This window comes from Ptychodera flava, chromosome 21 (genome assembly GCF_041260155.1).
Source record: "Ptychodera flava strain L36383 chromosome 21, AS_Pfla_20210202, whole genome shotgun sequence".
NCBI classification, from domain to species: domain Eukaryota; kingdom Metazoa; phylum Hemichordata; class Enteropneusta; family Ptychoderidae; genus Ptychodera; species Ptychodera flava.
Window position 1 is genome coordinate 21,576,185 of NC_091948.1, and position 22,944 is coordinate 21,599,128.

General features: G+C 37.9%; 2 protein-coding genes across 5 annotated transcripts in view; both read right to left on the reverse strand.

The window, feature by feature from the left end:
* Positions 1-2,139: 2,139 nt before the first annotated feature.
* Positions 2,140-14,112, reverse strand: LOC139121719 (alpha-methylacyl-CoA racemase-like). Its single transcript, XM_070686837.1, has 5 exons — positions 13,693-14,112; positions 12,571-12,714; positions 11,571-11,731; positions 5,275-5,467; positions 2,140-3,129 (listed from the first exon to the last, which is right to left on the reverse strand). The coding sequence occupies exons 1-5, from the start codon at positions 13,928-13,930 to the stop codon at positions 2,717-2,719; spliced, it is 1,149 nt and encodes a 382-aa protein (XP_070542938.1). The 5' UTR covers positions 13,931-14,112; the 3' UTR covers positions 2,140-2,716.
* A 6,731-nt stretch (positions 14,113-20,843) lies between these two features.
* LOC139121720 (sodium/potassium/calcium exchanger 4-like) overlaps positions 20,844-22,944 on the reverse strand; it is a 35,309-nt gene continuing 33,208 nt past the window's right edge. For all 4 annotated transcript variants that reach the window (XM_070686839.1, XM_070686841.1, XM_070686838.1 and 1 more), the window contains one exon: positions 20,844-22,468. In XM_070686839.1, coding sequence (XP_070542940.1) covers positions 22,152-22,468 — 317 coding nt within the window. In that variant the 3' untranslated portion in view covers positions 20,844-22,151. The remainder of the gene's footprint in view (positions 22,469-22,944) is intronic.

Here is a 22,944-nt window from a genome sequence, read left to right on the forward strand (position 1 = left end):
GGAGAAGCATGGACATTAGTATAATGTCAACAGAAACAGAATACAAAAATTAGGATGGCATTTTCTTTCACAATTCCAGCCAGCTTCCTTTTTCGCTATTGATCGTGCTCTTTCACATTCTGTCGATAGAAAAACTAGATGATACTTGAAAATATATTTTTTATTAGTATTCATGTTAATGAACACAGATACTCTCATTCTCCAAAGGGAAAATCCAAAACTTGCTCTCGTTGAATTGTGAATCCACAAGACTAGAAGTACAGCAACAAATCTTGTACGCTTGAAAATACTGAAGGTGCATTGGGCAAGGAAAATATACTCTATTATTTCTGTCTCCACTTTCTAGGGAATATTGTCAAACGCATCCCTAAACCAGTAGAGTTTCTGCACTATGTAAAGATCAAAAATTTTCTGATGTGTCAAGGAAATTGGGTTAGATCTGTTCATAATGTAACTGAAACACAATATTTAATATTCCAGGCTATGCACTGGCTGACATTTTGTAGCATTTGCCCTTTTCAATATAGCTTTATAAATGATTTTACATCATTAGGAAGTCATTTAATTTTCAACAGTTTGAGTGTAATCGAAATCCAACAACATCTACTAAACTGTAAAAAACCAAAGGATTTTGCAGTTTGAAGTATTTGTACATGCATGATGCAGTTAAAATATATACGATATTCTACAGGTGTGGTGCCTCAATATTACACGCCAAATAAAGCATAGCAACAGTAAACTATAGAGGGCGCCACTTAAATTGATTTTAGTGCCAGGTCAATATGACACATACCATGTGAAATACCACAATTTGAAATATAGGAAATTTAGTTTTTTTTTATGGGATTTAAGTTGCTTTTCAATCCTACCATATGCAACCAAAATGCTATCTATCTTCATGGCTGACGATAAAGTCAATGATTTTGTGGCGAAATTTTCAAACCTTGTTCGGGGCGACATAAAAAGTTCAATGTAGGATAAAAAACGTAAATCCCAAAGTTTCCCTCAACCCCTTCCCCTAGAAACTTAATTGACTTATATTGAACCTATTGCCGGGTTCTTTCTCTGTACGGTGAAGCTACGGGTCAGTCAATTTTGTGTATCATCCAATGTAAATAGGACAATATTAACATCAAACTTAAAATTAAGTGAAGTTACATGCAAGTGCAGTCCACATGTTATATTGCTAATAAAACAAAAACTCTGTCCACTGGCTTCAACACAAAAGTGTGCATTTCTGCTGTATTTTTTTCAAAATATTCATTCCCTGGCAATTTTTACCTTAAATCGATTTGTTGGATAGAAACTTTTTTGGGTCAACCCCCCCCCCCCCCCCCCCCCCCCCCCCCCCCACTAAAAGATTAAGTTTTTTATCTGACATCAAACTTTTGACGTCACCCCTTAAACTTGTAGGCAAAGAATGTGCCATAAATGCATTCCTGTATTACATTATAATTTTACAGACATATTTTCTTTCATCTTCCAAGGTAAGTGGTTACTTTTTGAGGCCAATCTTTTGTGCTTTATTTGTTTACTTTTCACATTTACCGTTTTGTATATTTGACTCTCCATGTTATTAATGTTGGAATAAATTTAACTTTTAAAAACAGAAGTTTTAGGGCACTGAGGCTTGCAAAAACCTGTCAAGAAAAGTAGAGTAGTTCAATGCTTTCCTATTGTTCTACGGCAAAGACGAAAATGCTGTTAGATGCAAGTTTTTAGCTTGCCTGCACCTCCCACCGTAAAGATTGCTAGGTCCAATCATTTTCAACGGGCTGCTTGGGTCAAAACACACCAAAGGGCGGATTGCAATAGTTTGAATTCAACAGCAACTTCTGTTACACGGAGCTAAAGTTTATAAAAACAGTACAATAGAGTCATTTTTAAGTTGATTTTCACAACTTTTGCACAAAAATCTCAAAAGAATGTAAATTTTGACAGACAAAATTTTCAGTTGATAACTTTTTTGTAGCCAGGATGACAAGCATTAGTGAAGTTGCATCTCAATATTTTTTGAAAATGTGACGACATAATTTATCAAATTTCAAGTTAATTCTAGTTTCAGTCCACCTGTAAACCGCAGTGGTGAAAAGTCAAAATACAAATATTTTGGGATAAACGCCATAAATGACACATTGCTATGAGTCAGATTTTTGATTTATTCACAGTGCAAGACCAATTCTCATTAGATATTTTCCACCAAAATTTGTAACAAGCAGTGAGAAACGCAGATAAAATCATCACTGAATACAATCTCTGATATCGGCTGATGCAATCACTGACACATAAGAATACAAAGCGTAAGAGTAACTATAATCAATATCTAATTTATTTTTTTGCAAGTTGCTTTACAATTGCAATATGTAATGTTCACAATAAACTTTATTGAATTTTGGCCGTCCAACTCTTCAATTTACTCTGTAGTAGAGCAATCTTCAAAAGTGGAAAACCAGATTTCACTTTTCTGAAGAAGATTTCTATTTATTTCATTATACTAAATTTTGGGATAGCAGCAATGATTGTGCATATCAAGTTCTGTCATGCGGTCACTGTCTCACAATCATCTTTGAATCATTGTAGTAGCATGTAGGAGATTTTTTTTTCCTGTAATAATTTCCATTCTAAGTTTTGTGATATCCACTGTATGATTGCACGTTACTGGGGTAACTTGTATCTTGGGGATGGAGTAAGCACGTCATGTTCTGATACAAACAGATTACAGCAAAGACTGCACCTTATTCTTCAAGATTATGTCATCTTTAGAAAACTGTTCAATATCCGCCTTTGTGTACCCCAGCTCCAGCAACACCGCCTCGTTATGTTGACCATAGTGAGGACTCGGCCTGACATGGTCCACCCCTGGTGTCCGTAGCAACCGCGGCGCTGGGCTTGGCTCCTGCTGCCCATTTGCATCAGTCAAGAATGATTTCCTAGTCTTGTTGTGTGAATGTTCCACTGCCTCATTCAGCGTAGGTATTGGCGTGACGCATGCATCGATTCCGTCAAATACATCGCACCATTCCTTCTGTGTCTTTGAAGCAAACACTTCAGTAAACTTTTTCCTCATTTCCGGCCATCTATCCAATTCAACTTGTGTTGGCATGTCGGCATCATCTGACAGTCCAAGGCCTGTAAGAAATTTGAAAAGGAAGTTATTCACATGAGAAAAAAAGATGATCTTGAGTATTCCCATACCTGTAAACTCAAGTGCATGTGCCAGTATGGGCCATACTGGCACATGCACTTGAGTTTACAGGTCAAGGTTCAAAGTTCAAACGATCAAGATTTTGTGGCTGAGCCATAGTGTAGAGTTTTAATGTTTTCCACAAAGAGCTTGCACTGGGAAGACAGATAAAGCTGCTAACAACTGTACTGCCATTTTTATGCTGAACAAAATAGATTCTACCAGTATAAATAACTTTAAAAGGCCAATAGCTGTAACTTTTGATTTTTTCCCCCCACTATTTTACTTTTCTGTTTTTCATGTTCTTGTTGTTATCCACACGCATGTTGAAACACCAACTATTTAGCTTACAAACGTAGCGTCTATACATTCAAAATGCATTGTTATTGTTTACATTTGAATTCTAATCTGGACTAAAATTCACCTATCAATTATTACAATACAGAATACACATGTGGGGGCTGAGTTTGCAAGCTGAATACTGTGTATCTTGACACGCTTCGGAGAGTAGAACAAGAAACTGTAGTTGATGTACAAGACAAAGTAGTGAAAAAACCGCAAAAAGATACAGCTACTGGCCCTTTCAAAGCCTTATCCTGCCAAGTTCATACTTCACATTCAGGTCAAGTTGGTTAAAACTACAGATCCTGTATGGTACATTTTAACATAAAATTGAACACTTGAAGGCCCCTGAAAACACATACTGTACTATTGATCGGTTTTCGTGGACTAAGCTGCTATAACAGACCAAGCCTAATGGATGAAAATACATATAGTTTTGGCTCAATACCGCTTTTTACTGACTTGGTAGATGGGGAAGTGATACTGTCTGGCAGGAAACAGGTTTTTAATAATAGTTGACTCCAAAAAAGTGTTTCAGATTGCAAAACAGTGTTTCAATCACTTCATGGGATCATGAATAATTTATTATTCCTATCATTTTTAAAGAAATGACATCCTAGTTTAACTCCAGTCCTTTAATAACTCATTTTTTTTTCATAAGTTGTCAACTACGGTACTTAGCGTGGTTCACAGTGAATGAAACTGGACAAGGAGCCTGAAACACAGGCTTGGTGACGTTAAGTGCCGTGTGCAATAATTAGAGGAGTAATTAAATATTGCAAAGCAAGATGTCTATGTCAGCATTAGGTATGGCTTAAGGACTGCTACAACCTGAAAGGAGTGGGGGGGGGGGGGGGGGGGAGAACTAGCTCTGTTAACTTACAAATCTTTACTTGTGTTTGGCAAACACATGCACATAGCTCATTATATCAATTCTGCTTAATGTCATCAAGGCCAGACAGCAAGGGACAAAAACAGGATCTGCTTTGCACTGCGTGCTGACAATGGATGCCATGGGCAAGATGTTTCGTTAATAATGGGCAAATCATATTTCATTCAGCAATTCAACAGAATCAGCCAAACAAAAACAGATTGGCTTGTGGACCTTGGAAACGTCTTCAAAGCAAGACTGCAGGACGGACAAGCTAGCCTTGCCTTGAGACTATGATACACATGTGTGCTTTCAACTTGCTCATTGAAAAAAATCATAGATGCGGCACAAATCAAATGCTGTCTTTTCTTTGCACAAACACCCTCAGGTGACACCGGTTCAATTTCAGTTTTTAATTTGCCATACACATGGGCATTCATTCATATCACCTGGGACTGTGCAGAAAGGTAAGTTTGTTTGCAGCTGTTGATGTGCGGGCAGTGAAGCATCAACATTTTGCTTTGAATGACGTCCAACAGATCTGAATGACATAACACCACACTGTTGATATATTTCACAAACCATCTTAAAGAGATCAACAAAATTTAAATTCTCAACACAATTTTTCAAAAGAGCACCATTCTGAGAGTTACTACTGACAATCGTCCATGAAGTCTTCCAGAAAGATGAAAGTAGTAAAGCACAGTTATGAATATTCATGAAAAAAATGAATAAATGATGATGAAAATGGCCAGGCAGAGGTTAATGCAAATTTTTAGACATTCAAATTGCCGATGAAAAGCTAAATGAACACCGGAGAAAACCTGACAGAGTTCCCAACTCAAAGAAACAAACATTTTAAGCAGACAATAATTACCTTTGACAAGTTGTTGAAAAAATTGCGGTTCAAGAGCTCCGACAGCCATGTACCTTCCGTCTTTTGTCTTATAAGTGTCGTAAAACGGTGAACCCGTGTCCAGTAGGTTTTTCCCTCTTTCTTCCGACGGCCAAATATAAGGGGCATCTTTAGTCGTGTAGATCCATGTCCCGATGTAGGAACATCCGTCAACCTGGTAAGAGATGAGAGGCAACTTTCCATTATTGAAAGTGAAGGAGAAGTGGGAATTTAAGTATTGCACAGCTCAATATATTACCCAAAAATTCTGTTGGATTTTTTACCAATGAAGGTTACTTTTCTTATAACTTCTTCTGCTCTGCATATAATCAATAATGTGACGCTTCCAAATAATTGTTTAATAATATCTAATAAAAGTACATTTGATATTTTGGTGAAAAATTTCCAAATAATCATGAAACAAGTCATCGTTGATGACACAGTCCCCGCTTGTCCATTTTGTAATAATCTTTGGTGTCTAGGTAGCTATGGTCTAGGTAGCTGTGGAATGACATTGATGCAACGGGTGCATCAGGCCTGTGACTTGCATAATAAAGTAATCTGAGGAACGTTCAATAAAATTGACCCATCTCTGCCGGTAATGACCATTGAAGGAACTTTTGATTACATCACACATAACGATGCCCTCACTGCCTCTAGTGTCATGATGGCACATACTATACACATGGTTTGGTGGAATTTTAGAAATGGTATGGGATCGGGTATGTTGTTGTAATCAGCCATTTCGGATAACATAATGAAACAAATTAATGTGCACAAGAATGCAGCCATATCACGTTTAAACAAAATCAGTCCATCGAAGGACAGTGATCTATTTCAAAGACATAAAAAAATCACACCAAAATTGAAATCAAATGGCTGTCTATTGACCATATGGATCATAGCACAAAATTAGTAGACATGCATATGTATGCCATAGTACTTTATCTTTGTACCAAGTCTTAAAGCCGCACTTTTCAATCCCAGGTTCTCGCATTAGTGGAGTTCTCCTCCCAGTCAAACACTTGGCCAGTACAATGTTTGATTTCTATTACATTAATTACACAAACTGATCTCAACCTTTTGTCACATTTTGCTAATCCTGCAAACAGAGTTTATGCAAGCTTTTGATTGACGGTCGGTTCAAATTGCCAACGGTCATTGATTCCCCACCACAAATGCTCGAATTTCCTAAAAAATTGTCTTCCAGTCGCGTTAGACTTTGAATATAACCACAGAGTTCGATCGGCAGCATCTTCGCGCTGACCGCTTGGCAGTCTGTCTGTGTTTTTGCAGCCGGGGAAAACAAAAAAGTGGCATTTTCTGGAGCGTGTGCCCGCATGTTGCCTGTTTGGTGTCCATTTACACAATGAACGCCGCCATAGCTTCACGTCCTTTTAAAGGGAGGCTCCGCCTTTAACAACATTGGATAAGGAATATTTGCATATGATTAAGCCTCAAAGACATGAAGAAATCCAAAAATGACCATCTGGCAGCGATATTGGGTAAAAATGACAATCTGGCAATATATTGGAACATGTCACGAAGTACATTGACATGTATATGTATGCCATAGTGCATGATCTTTGTGCCAAGTTTGGACAAAATCGGTGTAATGACCTTTGAATTAAGCTTCAAAGACATGCAAAATTCCAACAAAATGGCAGTTCTGCAGCCATATTGGCTCCTATCGCAAGGTTAATTGATACATGCATATGTATGCCATAGTACTTTGCCTTTTTGCCATGTTTGAACAAAATCGGTTCAAGGATGTTTGAGTTATGGTTCAAAGACATGAAAAAATCGCAACAAAATGGCCGCCTCACGCCCATATTGGATCGTATCGCAATATAATGTGACATGCATATGTAGGCCATAGTGTTATGCCTTTGTGCCAAGTTTGAACAGAATCTGTTCAAGGATGTCTGAGTTATGGTTCAAAGACATGAAAAATTGCAAAAAAATGGCCGCCTCACGCCCATATTGGATTGTATTGCAATATAATTCGACATGCATATGTATGCCATAGTGTCATGCCTTTGTGCCAAGTTTGGACAAAATCAGTGTAATGACCTTTGAATTAAGCTTCAAAGACATGCAAATTCCAACAAAATGGCCGCCTCACGCCCATATTGGATTGTATCACAATATAATTCAATATGCATATGTAGGCCATAATGTTATGCCTTTGTGCCAAGTTTGAGCAGAATCGGTTCAAGGATGTTTGAGTTATGGTTCAAAGACATGAAAAATCGCAAAAATATGGCCACCTTGCGGCCATATTGAATCGTATCGCAAAATAAATCGATGTGCATCCGTAGGTCATAGTGCTATGCCTTTGTGCCAAGTTTGAACAAAATTGCTGTGTCTGAGAAACAGCTGAGGACGGACAGACGGACGGACGGATGGACGGGACCCAATCTATAAGTCCCCGCCGGACTTCGTCCGCAGGGACTAATAATCATAAAGGTCACATTCTGCAGGTACTACAAATGCAATACTTTTGGAAAAGTTATGGACACACCGGAGGGGTCATTCTCTGAGAAAAGTTAGCTTATAAATTTCATTCGTCATTTCCATAAGAAAAAATCAATACCTTTTTGTTTCATAAAACAGGTGCAACTAGTCTCCCTACTTTCCAACACATTACTCTGTATAGCTGAGGACACAATCAGTGGAAATTTTTACAAAAATGCTATCTCCTCTCTCAATCAAGCATAACTTTCCAAATCATTCAAAGAATTGTGTGCTTAAGAGTACGTTTTCAAAATTTTTAAAACTAGTCTGTTAAGTTGTCTGTACATGGGAGACACAGCAGACTTCCCTTAGGAATCTTCAATGTTACAAATCAAAATGAATCATGGGATATTGCCAGTGCAGTGACCTGGACAACAGTTTACTTTAAACAATTTCAATTACTTCTTGCGATTTATCCCAGTATTTTCAAAGATCAGTCACATAATTTTTCTTGCTTGCTTGAATTTTTGACACAACATAGTGGCTTCACCGTCGTTAGGTGACATTTAGGAATTGACTTCACATCAAGAAGACATTTAAAAATGATAAACAAATTCGCACAGCATCATCATTTTTTCACCATTTCATAAACATCTTGTTTCTATGAATATTGTCAATATCTGATCCACTAGCTGTAACTCTTGCAAATTGTTGACCTCAACATATCTTCCTATTCTCTCCTGGTTTTATCTGAATTCTACCCTCTGAAGGGATGTGGGCTTTTACTGCATTAGGAAACCATTCCTTTGTGAAACATTTGACGAGTGAATTCAAAGTTTAACAGTCATTTTGATTTCCCGCCATTTTCAAAAGTTGGTAATATTACAAAGGAAACAGAACATACAATGTCACAGTTGAAAACATTCACCCCTATGCATTACATTGGACTACTCTGTGCAGTTTATGTGAAGATTTCAGTGCACATATGCACAGTATCCACGTTTTTTGCTTTTCCACATGGGGCTGCAATTTAATGTCGGAGTGTAATCTTTATCTTGTTCAAAATTGCATATACAGTCCCTGGCAGGTAGTCAATAATAAGTGTATCACACACCTAAATAGGTACATTCTCACAAACTAAATTTAGTTTGAAAGTAAAATTATAAAAATAATACTAAAAGTTACAGCTAGTGGGGCTTTAATGCATGAAAGTTGCAAAGAATGGATGTTAGGCACTATCCAAGGAATTCAATTTCTCACAACTCGTTTCCTGATACAAGCAGAAGCTTTCCGAGGTTACAATTGTTATGATTGATAATAGTCTAGCAAGAAACATGTCTGCCTCAACACCGTAATGTCACTTACTTACTAATGTTCCAGCTCCCAGCTTAGTTTGTGATTTTAAGTTTTTTCAAAATTTAGAACTAACTGGACCATCAAATGAATTCAAACATCTCCAAAAACATAATGGCGATTACAGGTGTGTCACTAAATACAGCCGCACATGGGCATCATCTGATACCGCTGTTTGAAATGGAGAAACATTTTATCAGTGTTGCATGTGTGGCTGTTGTTGCAACATGTAGTCTGAGCTGTTAATATGCCTCTTAGTGTTTATGTACATCATTAGCAGTCATCTACTAAGTTGTATTTTTGTCCTTCTTGAATGAGCAATTTCCCAAAATGTAATCTAAAAATGCTGACAAATATTTATTTTTGCAGAGAAAAATGTCATCTGCAAACAGCCCTACTGCTTTTTTATCTGTTTCACCAACTCCGTACACGATTGTGAGCTCAAATAGTGACTATTGATATCAAAATGACTTGTTCAGAAGACGTTGCACAGATACAATGTTACACTACCATATCAAGGACTACCAATCAGTGATGGATATTGTAAAAAAAGCTCTCAAAATTCAATTTTGATGAAGATGATTTAGCGCATGTTAACCCTTAAAATGCCATACTTTCTATGCAATGCAACTCCAAGGCCAAGGACTTTTTGAACCCAACTTCTCAACATATTACGCTTGTTTCAGACTCTTGCAGTTAATTTTCTGTGATAAGAAATCCTAACAACCAATTATTATTCCCAAAGCTCAGGATATGAAGAAGCTCTCTATGACAATAAAACTGTTCAATTTACATGTTGAAGGTGTAAAATTAGGCTAAAATGCACATTTTCGATAGTAAACAGCACACTTTAAAGTCCAAATTTTATATGAGGTTGATGAACAGTGAAAATTTTCTTATTGGTGCTGGTATCAATACATTTATTATGTGTGGTAGCCTGTTCTGGAAAATACTGTTTTCTAATTGCTTTTAAAGTTTTCTCTGTCTGATATTTTACATTTCCATTATGTATTAGTTTTTTTTATAGTTGTGTCCCCCCTTTTTTTTCCTGTACATTTTTTGGTGTATGAGCTGGCTCTCGAAATAAATAAATAAATAAAAATAATTCAATGAAAATGATAAGTTTCTGAAATTGTATAAAGTTCATCAACAGCAGGGGTTTCATTAAATTTTGATACAGGGGGCCATATGAAAATTACAGGGGGCCAAGCCATACCAACCGCCGAGCATGTGGATGTTTGGTTATATGACACATTCTACTTTATTTACATGTTTCAAACGATCAGGGACCAACATTTAGATAGCCTGGATCTACTTTGAAATCATCAACGGCACCTGTTGTAAAAAAGTGTTCGTTTTATGAAAGTGTTCGTTTTTTGGAAACCATACTCAAAAATGCATCGTCTTCAACACAAAAAGCATAGAAGAATTGAATTCAGAGATGTATTAGAAGCCATCGATGCTGGTTTATTGAATGAATTATTGTGGCTTTTGGTGCAGGAAAGCCGTCTTCGAACTTTAGCGATACGTGCAGGCCTATAGCGGCCATGGCTGGTTGTTCCATTTCCCATCCCAACTTCCTGCATTGCCGTGTATGACGACTGTGCTACAGCCTACCGCCAAACGTCGGAATGTCGTTCACGCTTATGTTTTGGCAATGTGTCCATCGAATTCGGCCGAAAATCACACGAAACGAGTGTTTTTGAAGCAAATTAAGTACCAGGTATGAATTTTGAGAATGATAGGGAACGATCGACGGTTACATGATAGACGAACTTGCTACCTTTCACAGTAAAATCGAATGTTGAAGATGACATGGTGGCATAATCCCAATAGGAAATAGCCGTTTGGTTTCCTGACTTGGTTTTTCTCAGGCATATATACACACGTCTATGGGGGCATAGACGCCAAGTGGAATAGACCGATCACAGGTGACTGTGCTACATCTGTAAGCTTAGCGAGGCATCGCGCGATCGACAAATGCGAGCGAACGAACACAAAATTTTCACTAAAAACTTGAACCTCGCAAAAGTGTTGAAAACCAGTAATTCAGCATTAAGGATACAGATCATTGTAAACTTTTGCCGATATGCTGTTTGTTACCAGCTATTTATTCCTGTAAGCGGCACAAAAATTACATGATTTTTAGGTAATAACAGGCGGCCGTAATCGCCTTACAGCCGGACATATGGCTGGTGTGGCCGGCTTTTAACGAAACCCCTGAACAGCCTTCAAACTTGCATAAAATTTTCATGTTATCAAAAGATACAATTCAGGTACATGATTTCAGCATCATAAATACTTTTTTAACTGTTTTCATCAGGTTGTCAATGGGATCACTTTGTATTGTATCATAGACAGCTGAGAAACTATCTGCTTTCACCGTTTTTATATCAGACAACAGGAAAACCAATAAAACCTGGAAAAAAGGTACAACATTGCTCTCACTTCCAAGACAATTAACTTACCATACTGGCATCGATGACTTGGCCACGACCACTTTTGTGTCTCTCTAACAATGCAAGCAGCACTCCCATGGCACACATCAGTCCACCTCCCGCAAAGTCTGCTATCAGGTTCAATGGTGCTGTAGGTTTCTCTCCGTGCCGACCGAGTTTTGACAGAAGACCTGGCCACCGTAAAATGCTTAAAACATGAAGATGTACTCTCCCAAAGGAGGTTATATTCATGAAAACTGCATTCAATGCAATCTTTCACAAGTTGAGTTCAATTTTTGAATGCACAGTTACCTAGATGTATCTATAACAATCCTCTTTAAGAGACACTTTACTGAAATTCAAATGCCACCCTGAACTCAGCAAGGACATTCAGTTCTAAAAGGTTCAAGCACACTAACTTTTTGAGTTCAAATAGAAGATTTTTAAGCTCAATCATGATGTACTTAAGTCTGTATATATGTTTAGTATTTGTAATAATGATCAACCTTCACTGAAGTTGCTCTGTTTGAATGAATAGCAGATTAATAATTCAAAAATTCTGAATTTACAGTTTGACTGGCTTAACACAAAGGTCAAAATTCCCAAGTCCGGTGGATTAACATACAATTCAAGTTGGCATCAATGAAGTCGAAATGAATTTCATACTGGATAATGTATGCTTTCGAATTGCAGAAATTTCTGGGCTGCACTATTGTTGCATGCAAATAAGACTTGTGTTTTGAAACCATTATACCCACTGATATAACCGACGCCAAAATACTAAATCTCTCTCTTTGTAGGATTTTGTGAGTGTGGGGAGAAGGTACTACGTTCTATGATACGATACAATTTCAAAAATCATTTCTTGTTGATGTCAAGTGATAGCTGTTTGTAAAAGAACACAGTGGGGATGATTTTGACTAACACAATAACTAAGGGAAAACAGATAAGGTCACAATGACCAGAAACAAATTTAAATATTCATGTTTTGGCCTGACACAGGATTATACAGTAAGTGTTATTTGCAAACCTGACATTGCAAGGTAGTTTATATCATGTCCAGCCATTTGAGAATATTCGCCACTTTGTCCAAAGCCTGTCAGCCGTGCATAGATCAGCCTTGGATTCAGCTTCAGGAGTTCATCCGGGCCAAGTCCAAGTTTCTCCATCACACCTGTATGAGTAAAATGTTACACTTGGTTACAATCTGTATGAGGTAGCACCAATAATTCTGTAATACCAGGTTACCTTACTGATAGGCCATCAAGAGTATTTCATCCACTGTTTCTTTGAACCATGGTCCCAGGTGATAGAGGGACCGTCTTTGAAGAGAACAAATACCGTAGCCATGCCACACTGAGACCTAGCATAGTATACTTCCCATAACTGTGTCTGGGCCGCATCCTTTTTCCCTGCCAAGTGGTAAACCTAAGAAAACAACCGAATCATACTCTGGGTTGTCAACTGAGCAGCGGATATGAAATTTCCCTTCCCACTATACATGAGGAAGAACTACCTGCCCTCCTCAGTTCTCTTCTCGCTAATCCAGGAAAAAATTGCTTTCCCACCTGTCGATACAGCAGAAAGTTTTCTTGCCTACCAAGACGTCACTTTATGAATAACATTTTGCACAAACAACTTTGCTGGCTGACCCTGAATATAGATTTTATACTTTAAAAAAGTGTTGATCTATAAAGTGTGAACTTTGCAGTAAAGAATGTTGACTTGATATATTATAAACACTATACTTTTGCAATTCTAACATATAGTATAATCATGAAAACAGTTTGCCAGTTTGAAGGTACTTTAAATATGATTTTGTCTAAACGTAAAAATAGAATGGATGATTTCAGATACAATGTCAAAATAAAACGGAAAAATCTGAACACGTCTGAAGGGGATGCATCGTTTTCATAAAACCAATGGCAAGAATTTGCCCCTCCTCCACGAAAACTGAACGGTCCCTTACAAACATCATAAACTTTTACTTGAAGCAATTTTACTTTTGGCGAAGAAGACCGTGAAATACTTATTCAATATTACCAAATAATTTGCAAAACAACCTGCAGGCTGCAGGTCACGTTCCCCGAGTCCGTGTGCTAGCACTCTATCCGCCTCCGGCCCCCGGCTAGGCTCCAAATCCAAGACTTACCTGGTCTGAAGGGTTCGATTATCACATCGGCACGTTGGCAGAGCTTCCTCGCAATCTCCACGCCTCCCTTCTTTTTCAGATTCAAGGCAATCGATCTCTTTCCCCGGTCCAAATTTGATGGCCTGTTGGCTCTCTCGATTTTAACGACGTCAGCCCCGTAATCGGCCAATATCACTCCTGCAAAGGGGCCTGGTGCAAGCCCTGCGAACTCGACGACTTTCACGCCAGACAAAATCATGTTGATTGATTGTAGTGACAGTAGCCAAATTTCTGTGCCAACGACTGACACCTTACTCGAAGGCAAACTATCAAAGCATGGCACTCACTGACCTTTGCTTCGTCTTTAATCTGCTGTCCTGACTCATGTACCCATGATTTCGATCGGGGGAACTTAACCTGCGGGGTAACGAACTAAATACTAAATGTACTACCAGCTGATCGTCCTGAATCAGCCGTTGGTGGCGCAAATGCTAACGAAATGATTGGCTGTGATTGGCTTGTTAGGTAGCAGTGTAGGTTCACTACCTACAGTTAAGTTGCATGTATGTATGTGTGTATATATATATATATATATATATATATATATATATATATATATATATATATATATATATATATATATATATATATATATATATATATATATATATATACATATATATATACATGTACATATATATCAATCAACGTCTCAAGTGGTACAGTACATCATACTAGAACTTGCATTGTTGTCATTTTCAACTCCTGCTATCATTTTTATATTTTTGTGTCTTTTATGTCGGTGTTTTTGTTCGATATTTGTTTTCTGGCAAAGCACAAATAAATTGTGTTCAACGGTTCCTTCTTGGTCTGAAATATGACACTTTGCAAAAGCTAAAGTGCAAGTTTGGCCATGCTTTGTGTAATTAGGCCTTGAAGGAATATCTTCCAATTTAAAGCATCCATCTTTATAACAGTTCTTGTTGGACTGAATAAAGAGGTTTTTTGTTGGCGGCAAGGGTTAGGTCTTCAGTCATTTGTTTGACCTTACACCTTAAATTTTACTTCATGCCATTTCTTGTCAACCAATTTCCAGTACAATGATTCGTCACACAATAGTTCTGTAAATCGTAACTTCTCCAGTTTGGTGGGTTTTCAATGAGTCGTCAGTCGGGATAGAATTTAGTTCTGTTGTACACATTATTTAAGTATTGTCACTTCTGATATCATCCAAGAAATATTTCGGCTTTATTGTCTTACTTCACAATCACTCTTCGTAAAAGAGGATATTTTCTTCATTCTGCATGTTACATTAAATTTTGTACCAAAGAACTTCTTTAAGAAGATTCTGTTTTGAACATTCACTCTTGCGTGTTCCTGTGACTTGCAATTACATTAGCCCTGCGTACCTTGATGTGTGCTCCCGGCGTTACATGGCCTCCTACGGTGGGGGGGGGGGGGGCGTATAACGTCGGGAACACACAGCACTGGCACAGAACGCTGGGCTAATTCAACATATGCTCTCACAAATTGAGATCTGGTTGTTGCTTGTTAAATTATTAAGATAGTGGAGAGTTTACTGTTGTCAATTTTCACTTTATTATCAATTTTCCGATGAAATACCAAGGTACCTCTAAAAATTTTTAAATCTTTTTCTCTTCACAGCGTTTGCTTGCGCACGATTTTCTCGGCGAGCGCCCTCAATGTTCAACCAGTGTAATTCACAAACTGGAGACGATAGCTCATATGTGATTCTGCTAATGATGTGCAAGTCGAAACTCTGTTCAATGTCTTTGAAATGGCAGAGGATAAACAGACACTACACGTGGCATGTCTAGACGCATAAATGTATCTTATATTACTTGTCAACTTCTATAAATGTTCCAGATTGTATGTATGTCTGCGCGGTGATGTGCCCCTGCGCCTGGGCCACTGAACCATAATCTGCGATTGATAAGGAACCCAGGTCGCTCCATTGAGCTTGACCTTAACCCGACTAGTGTATGACTATCTGTAAAGCTGATCGCGGAACTTTTTTCTGAAGCCACTTGAGGATGTATTTCCCATAAAAAAATTGTGGCCGATACATGAGATAATGAGAAAATTATCATAAAATTAAAATCGATATTAAGTTACGAGAATGGACTGGCAAAACGAAACCCGCTTAAACCAAATATGACGATTGATGATTTTAAGAAATAAAAAAAAGCATTCTCGTTTATCGCACTATATTTTGTTTGACTCGTTTACATGTGACCTCACGTTCTTCTATCCGTGTATTTTAACCCTCTTTGACCTGATGATGAAAAGTGCTTGTAATGCCGCGCCAGGCCGCGCGCCACGTGCACTCCAGGTGACGGCTACTAGTAAAGCAAAGTTCGAGCTTGTACACTGTAATGGATTTGTTCCAACCCCCGATAATAATAGAAGATGTGATGAGCAAGTGAAAATGTACGGGCGTGTATTATGAGTAGTGAGGGTAGGCCTGAATTCCGAGCGTAATGTTGTAGCAATGATAAAATATCGCCATTCCTCGCAGTGATGTACTGTTGTCATCAGGTTTTCAACATTCATTTTCATATTCCAACAGCCATTTTCAAAGCTACAGTTAAGATTATAATACTGTGATGATATCTGTGAATAAAACAACGATTTTATTACATGTCTCCAAATCAAAAGACCACTATAAGATGGATCCGATCTAAACAGATACATACCCTCACATTGAAAATATCGTCTATTTTACGCATATCAAATTTTATGACGTAACTTCCTGAACATAAACATGACCCTGGTCGTCAGACATTTATGAAATCGATTTCTATCCCATATCATTTTATTTGCCCATTAGTTTCCCCCCCCTCCCCCACAGACTATGGCATGTCCGCCTCCCTCTCCTTTTCTCGCCTTTCAATTTTCCCGTTCTTTTTTTTTTCTCTCCAACCTACAGCCGACATTCTGCACCTTGCCTGGTGGTCCGCTCTTCCCTGAATTTTCCCGCCTTTATGCACATGTCGCACCTTTTTGCAATTGTGTTGCTCCTCGCCGACCCAGTTTTGCCCTCTCACCAAACCCCCGTGCCATGATATTTCTCTTTTCCACACTTTCCGCACGCTCACTGACCGTCCGACCTTGGGTTCATGGCGAAGAAGACGAATACATAACCTAACAATATAGATATCTGCCGCACAGAGGGGTCACCGAAGACGGTGCAATAAATCAAGGTCACTCCACCGTGGTTAAATCAACAGACCCCATCCATTATACACATACCATCAACTATGACAGTGAGCCTAATTCAAGAGCAACGTGGAGCGTGTTAAAGTGCCATATTTCATGGGCCGCGATTCACTTTCTGCAGCTTAAGCTAAAATAGATTAATTTTCGGTAAAATTTACGTTTAGATTCTAAACCTCCATGATACTACACAGCCAAGGAAGCTAGTGGTCTTAATAATATCAAAAAATTCAACTTTCCGTCAATTCGATTTTTGAAAAGCGAACAGACTCGGATGCTGCGAAGAGCTAATCCATGGTTTCACATCGTATTTCCTGTCATCTTCCTTTTAGTCATTTTTTACGCGTGACCGCTTTTTCAAGTTGAAAGTTGTCCTAAGCTCACCCCGGAAAGGGTGAATATTCAGAGAGAATGGTGGACACACATGAGTGCTTACTCCTCATGGCAAAGGCGAGCTATGCTTTATTTTATATGCGGGGTTGTATTAGAAACTTTTTAAAGTGCCATTTATTGACTATACTTTTCAAAAAGTAAACAAAAATAAATAAATAAATAAACAAGACTCGTTATTAACAAACATGAACATAAATACAACTCTTTATTGGTTCTTTATTGTATATGGAAATAATCATACGTAACAAAGAAACAAACACGTATAAACAAACGCACAAACAAACACACAAGGAGTCAGAATTCCCTGTTCTTTAATACACCGTGTCTTTCTTAAACACTCTGTAAGTCATTGGAAACATTAAAACGTATGTTACAGTCTCTTGCACGGAGTATCAAAACAACAGCTTTCTCGGTCGCATTTAGTTCCAAATGCAGCTGCCCGTCTATAGGTACCCAATCACACAAAATGTCGACCATATCATAGCCGCGTTTGTCGATTTTAAGTTTGCATCGGCTTCCAATCGAAGCTCGAATTCGATTCAAGGTTATGCTGATCCATATTGATCACTTTCAAAGTTATTTATGGTATTGAACTCATGTACTTGAGTGAAAGCGATTTAATTGAGTTGACATTTGTACATTCTGACAAGAAACTTCCGGTCTGTCGAAATGTTACGTTTAGTCCCACCGAGGGGGAAGTTTAATAAGTCTTATTACCACTAAAACCCGTTTCTGTTTGTGTACCTTTGATTTGGATTTCTTTACAATCAGAGGTTCGCTCTGCAAATTATACATGTTGAATGTTTTAAACAGGTTTTGAAGCCTCACCTTTATGCCGAGTTTTATCAACTGTGATTTTTTTGGCCATTTCGATCAGATTGTGCAGTTTTCACTTCTCCAAATTTCTTTGTAAATCTACTTGCTTACATCATCGATTACATTCACGTGATTTTCACGTGATATCTTATATATATCTTATTCTCTAATTTTAGCTAAGTATTCTTTTTATTCATTCTTCAGTCATGTACAGCGGCTGAGACGTATGTATAGTGCGATTTAAAGAAATATTTAATACTGGCAATAATAATAATAGATGTAGGAGTTTACCTCTTGAACCAATTTTACCAGCACTTGAAAAAATATCGAGATTGCGAAGATGTTGATAATTCATTTGATAAAAACACCGTATGCAACGTTATATAAGTTGATGACAATGAACGTTACTACGATCATTCATCAACGGCATTATTTTTTTTTCTAAATGAAGAATTCATCAACAACTTATGACGATTCTTTATATCGCATTATTCTGACACTCGGATAAATTTATAGTGTGCGTTCGCTCTCACATATTAAATCAAGATCGAAAAGTTCGGATTGGATAACTCATATCTTGACAAGAAATACTTGACTTTGCTATTCGCAGATAAAGAAGCAAAGGGACAAAACAACTACAAACTAATTCAAATTATTGAGCAATAATGTAAATTCTAATAATAACCCGGCAGCCGGGGAGCTGTAAAATAGAAAAGACACCCACTTAGTCCCTTTGTCACACCGGATGGTGTTTAAAAGCGGGTAGCTTGCTTTTAGTCTTCGATTATATTGAATACTGGTTGTTCAGTCTCAATAAATACTTCCATATTAAATTGCATGCCAGAGACAAAGTAAAACATGCATATAAAGATTCAAAAGTTTTCTTCTAAAAAGTGGATATATTGTTGAAACGATAGCTTTTCTATTCCCCTTCATGGTTCTTTGGCATACGCCGACGTTAATAAACGTAGACATGACAAGTGCGTCGGAGTATGAATGCTTAAAAAAAGGAGAGCTTGACAGAGAAATATTTGTCAACGATAAGCAGACACACTGATTCATCAACACTGTGATCACCACCGTGTGTTGGAACGTATCTACACTTGCACAAAGTGAAAATTAGTGCGAGAAAAGTACGCATGCATGAATTTTCTTTCGTTTTAATGCAAACACTTTCTGTTAACTTATTCATGAATTTTCTGAGAGAATCACTGCTGTGGCAGTCGATGTCAACAGTTACGAACGACCACAAGTAACCCTTGTCAATAACAGTCCTGTGTACCCATGCAATAGTAACACTGCTCATGGTTTGCCCTTATCCATGGTTGTATTTTTGGTCAACTTTGGAAAGCGACCTCTGCTGTTAATTTCTTCAATGGAAGCACACAGACTAAAAATGGATTTACATAATTGCGTTCATGGTATGTCCTTGTCATTTGGCAACCTTGACACTTTTTGTCATCCCCTTTTCCGTCACAGAGACCAGTAACATCCTTACAAGATTCTTGTTTCATATAAATATAAACACATGTTGACGTACATAATGTTCACAGATCAACTTCAGACGTTTACTTGCCTTTCTTCGACACTTTCCGTCAATATCACAAAGGCCCAATACGGTACATTTATCAATGCACATCCTTATCAAACGCATCGTCGTCGTTATCATCATCATCATCATCATCATCATCATCATCATCATCATCATCATCATCATCATCATCATCATCATCATCATCATCATCATCATCATCATCATCATCACTACAATCACCACCATCACTACCATCGTCATCATCATCATCATCATCATCATCATCATCATCATCACAATCATAATTAGCATTTCTGTTATCATGATCCACATTAGCATCATTATCACAAACAATAAAAACTACGACATCCACTAGCAGGTCCGTTAACATTCGACTTGTCCTATATTTCACTTGCCATCAGTTCTACTGTTTCAACGGTCACTTTATGAAAAGCACTATCAGTTCTGTTACACTGCTTTTTTCATAATGAGATAACAAGTTAATGTATGGTGTGAACTGGTAAAAAATCGAGTGTTATACCCTGTTCTGTACGGTGATCTGCTGCAATTCATTATAACAGTATATTTACGTTCTAGTGTGGAACGTTAAAAAGGGGATTTTTCTCTAACTGAAAGCTCGCATGAGGTGCATGAGTGCTATATTGTGCACATAGTATTGCTACTTTCAAGACTCACCCAATCAGATGTCGTATTTTCGCGATCAATACTGGTCTAGTAACATTTCAATTTCATGATGCTGCATCATATGAAGATAAGTGTGTTGTGTCGTCAGTCAGTGCTCAGAATGGGCAGGTCACGTGTTTTTTATTACGATTGAGGCAATAATCGTAAAGTATCATCTGTTTTGCCTTTGTTTTCAACAGTATTGACCGTATGATTGTTAACGGGAATAAACTGCAACAAATGTCAAAACTAGGTAAACCGAAGTAATATGTACATATAGCAAATGAAATGGAAAATAGTAAGTTTTTGTACTTTGCCTTTCAAGAGAAGACGTGCTGTATCATAGAAATCCAAATAGAACACATAGACGACCACATTTAAACAATGAAATGTGCATTCATTTGCAAATTCATCTCTGCTGAGTAACAAAAGACTTGATTGGCTGTGCTTACATCAGTTGATACTGACTTTATGTCGTACACCACTGAACGTACAAGAACCAAAGCAGTAATATTTGATAATAATTTTAATTATCCTTTTTTCAGTACAAAACATATATTTTCCTATTCTACCTAAAGTGTGCTAAAATACAAGTATGAGCCCCTATCATCACAGCACGACGTGTAACATGTTATGAATCAGTGTGATAGGCAGATCAATATGCAATTGACATCTTTCATTCCATTGTGAACTCGATGCAACAGAACAATAGCTATATATATATAAAGTTCAAATATCAATTAGACCTACCACTCGAAATATGGTGAAGCCTTTCCCAAATGCACCTAAATTTGTACAAAGGTCAGACTAAAAATAACACTAACTACTAGTATGCTGGCTAATCAAAATGAGCTTACTCCAAAGTACTGTATAGATGATGTCAAGCAAGCCGAAACATGAAAGTGTGACACTTGTTGATCACATGTTTGTCTTTTTTTCTCGATAGCTGGGTGTGGTACAGGGGGGTTGCACATTGCTCTGCCTGTCCGACTGATTTCCGTTATTCCCTTATCATTGCCAACATGCATCAGTTGAACAAAAGCTGTACCAAGCGAATATATAGGGTCGACTGCATGGGACTCTGCCTGTATCGACTGATTTATGTTGGCACATTATAAGTTGTCGTATCGCCGGAAAGTGAATCCAAATCAAAAATTCACTTGTCAACAATAAGAAAGGCTATGTTGACAAGTTGGAAACACGATTATATCTGGACAGAACAAAGATTCTTGAAAAAATATTACAAAGTCACATGGACCGTTAACACCATGTCCACTCTGTACACGCAAGGAGACGATATCTAAAACGACAACCTGAGTCACAATTTGTAACAGTTCTGTTTTCCCCAGCTGCATGATAAGTGTGTTTGATTTGCCTGGAGTGGAACTTGGAAAAAACCCCGAGGTCTTGGAAACACTTCTCCTGTGCCTCAAATGTGTGTTCTCTGGCCTATTCACCCCTGACCTCTTGCTATTAATTCACCAACATGTATCGTTTTACTAAACTATCGCTAACTACTGTGCTACTGTAACGGCCTTACATAGGTACTGTCAAATCTTGGAAACTTTGCCATCATCCGATTAGATACACCATCTTGCTTCTTTCCTCTTACGAATGCTCTAACATACACAGTAAATAATGTACACAAAAACGTTGCCGTGGTGATCAACTGGACTGTTTAGCCAGCGCAGAGTATATTGGAATTTGAGAACAGAAGTAAAAATTCGTGAAAACATACAGAAAGCCACATGGTATATTTCTTGTTTTGCTATAACTTTACAGTCTATAGTCTCGTTTGTCGCTCAGCCTTGACGCCTCAACACGCTGGTTGCAGTATATAAATGTAAGCTAGTGCAATAGAAAGTCCTAGGTAGATAAAATACATCGCCAACTGTAATCCACCATACACCTTGTTCAGTTTCCAACCGTTGAAGGCGATGATAATGGCGTTTAGGAGGATAGACGCCAGCAGCATGACGGTGATGTAAACGAGGGCGACGTTGTCGATGGTGAAGGGGTTTCCTTCTTTGATTAAACTGATTATACCGTATGTCAGGGCGGGCACGCCCAGGCAGATCAAAATGTCAAATACGTTGCTTCCGATTGCGTTCGCCAGTGCCATGTCCAGCAACCCTGATATTAGAAACAGAATAAGTCACCTTGAACAATTGGCATGGTAACTAGGATGGTACGTGATATTTCCATCGAATGTTGCTGTGTGTGCGATCTTGGTTCGGATGAAAACAATTGTCTGGTGGTGGTAACGTAGAAATAATACAGTTAAGGTTCTCTTGGCAAATGTGTGTTTAATCTCGAAGTTAAAGGGACAAAGTCGGCCATTTTTCGTGAATTTTGTTTGACACGAGATACTAATTATATTGACATGTTGAAAGATACTGAATAAATGGGTGACCATGCATGTATTCGACCCCGGTTTTAGACAAATTAAATGAAACCATCGCAAAAATGAATTAATGGTCATGGCCATTAACTTATTTTTGCGATGGTTTCATGTATCGTGTCTAAAACCGGGGTCGAATATATGCAACGTCACCCTTTCATTCAGTATCTTTCAACATGTCAAATAATATAAGTAAAATCTCGTGTCA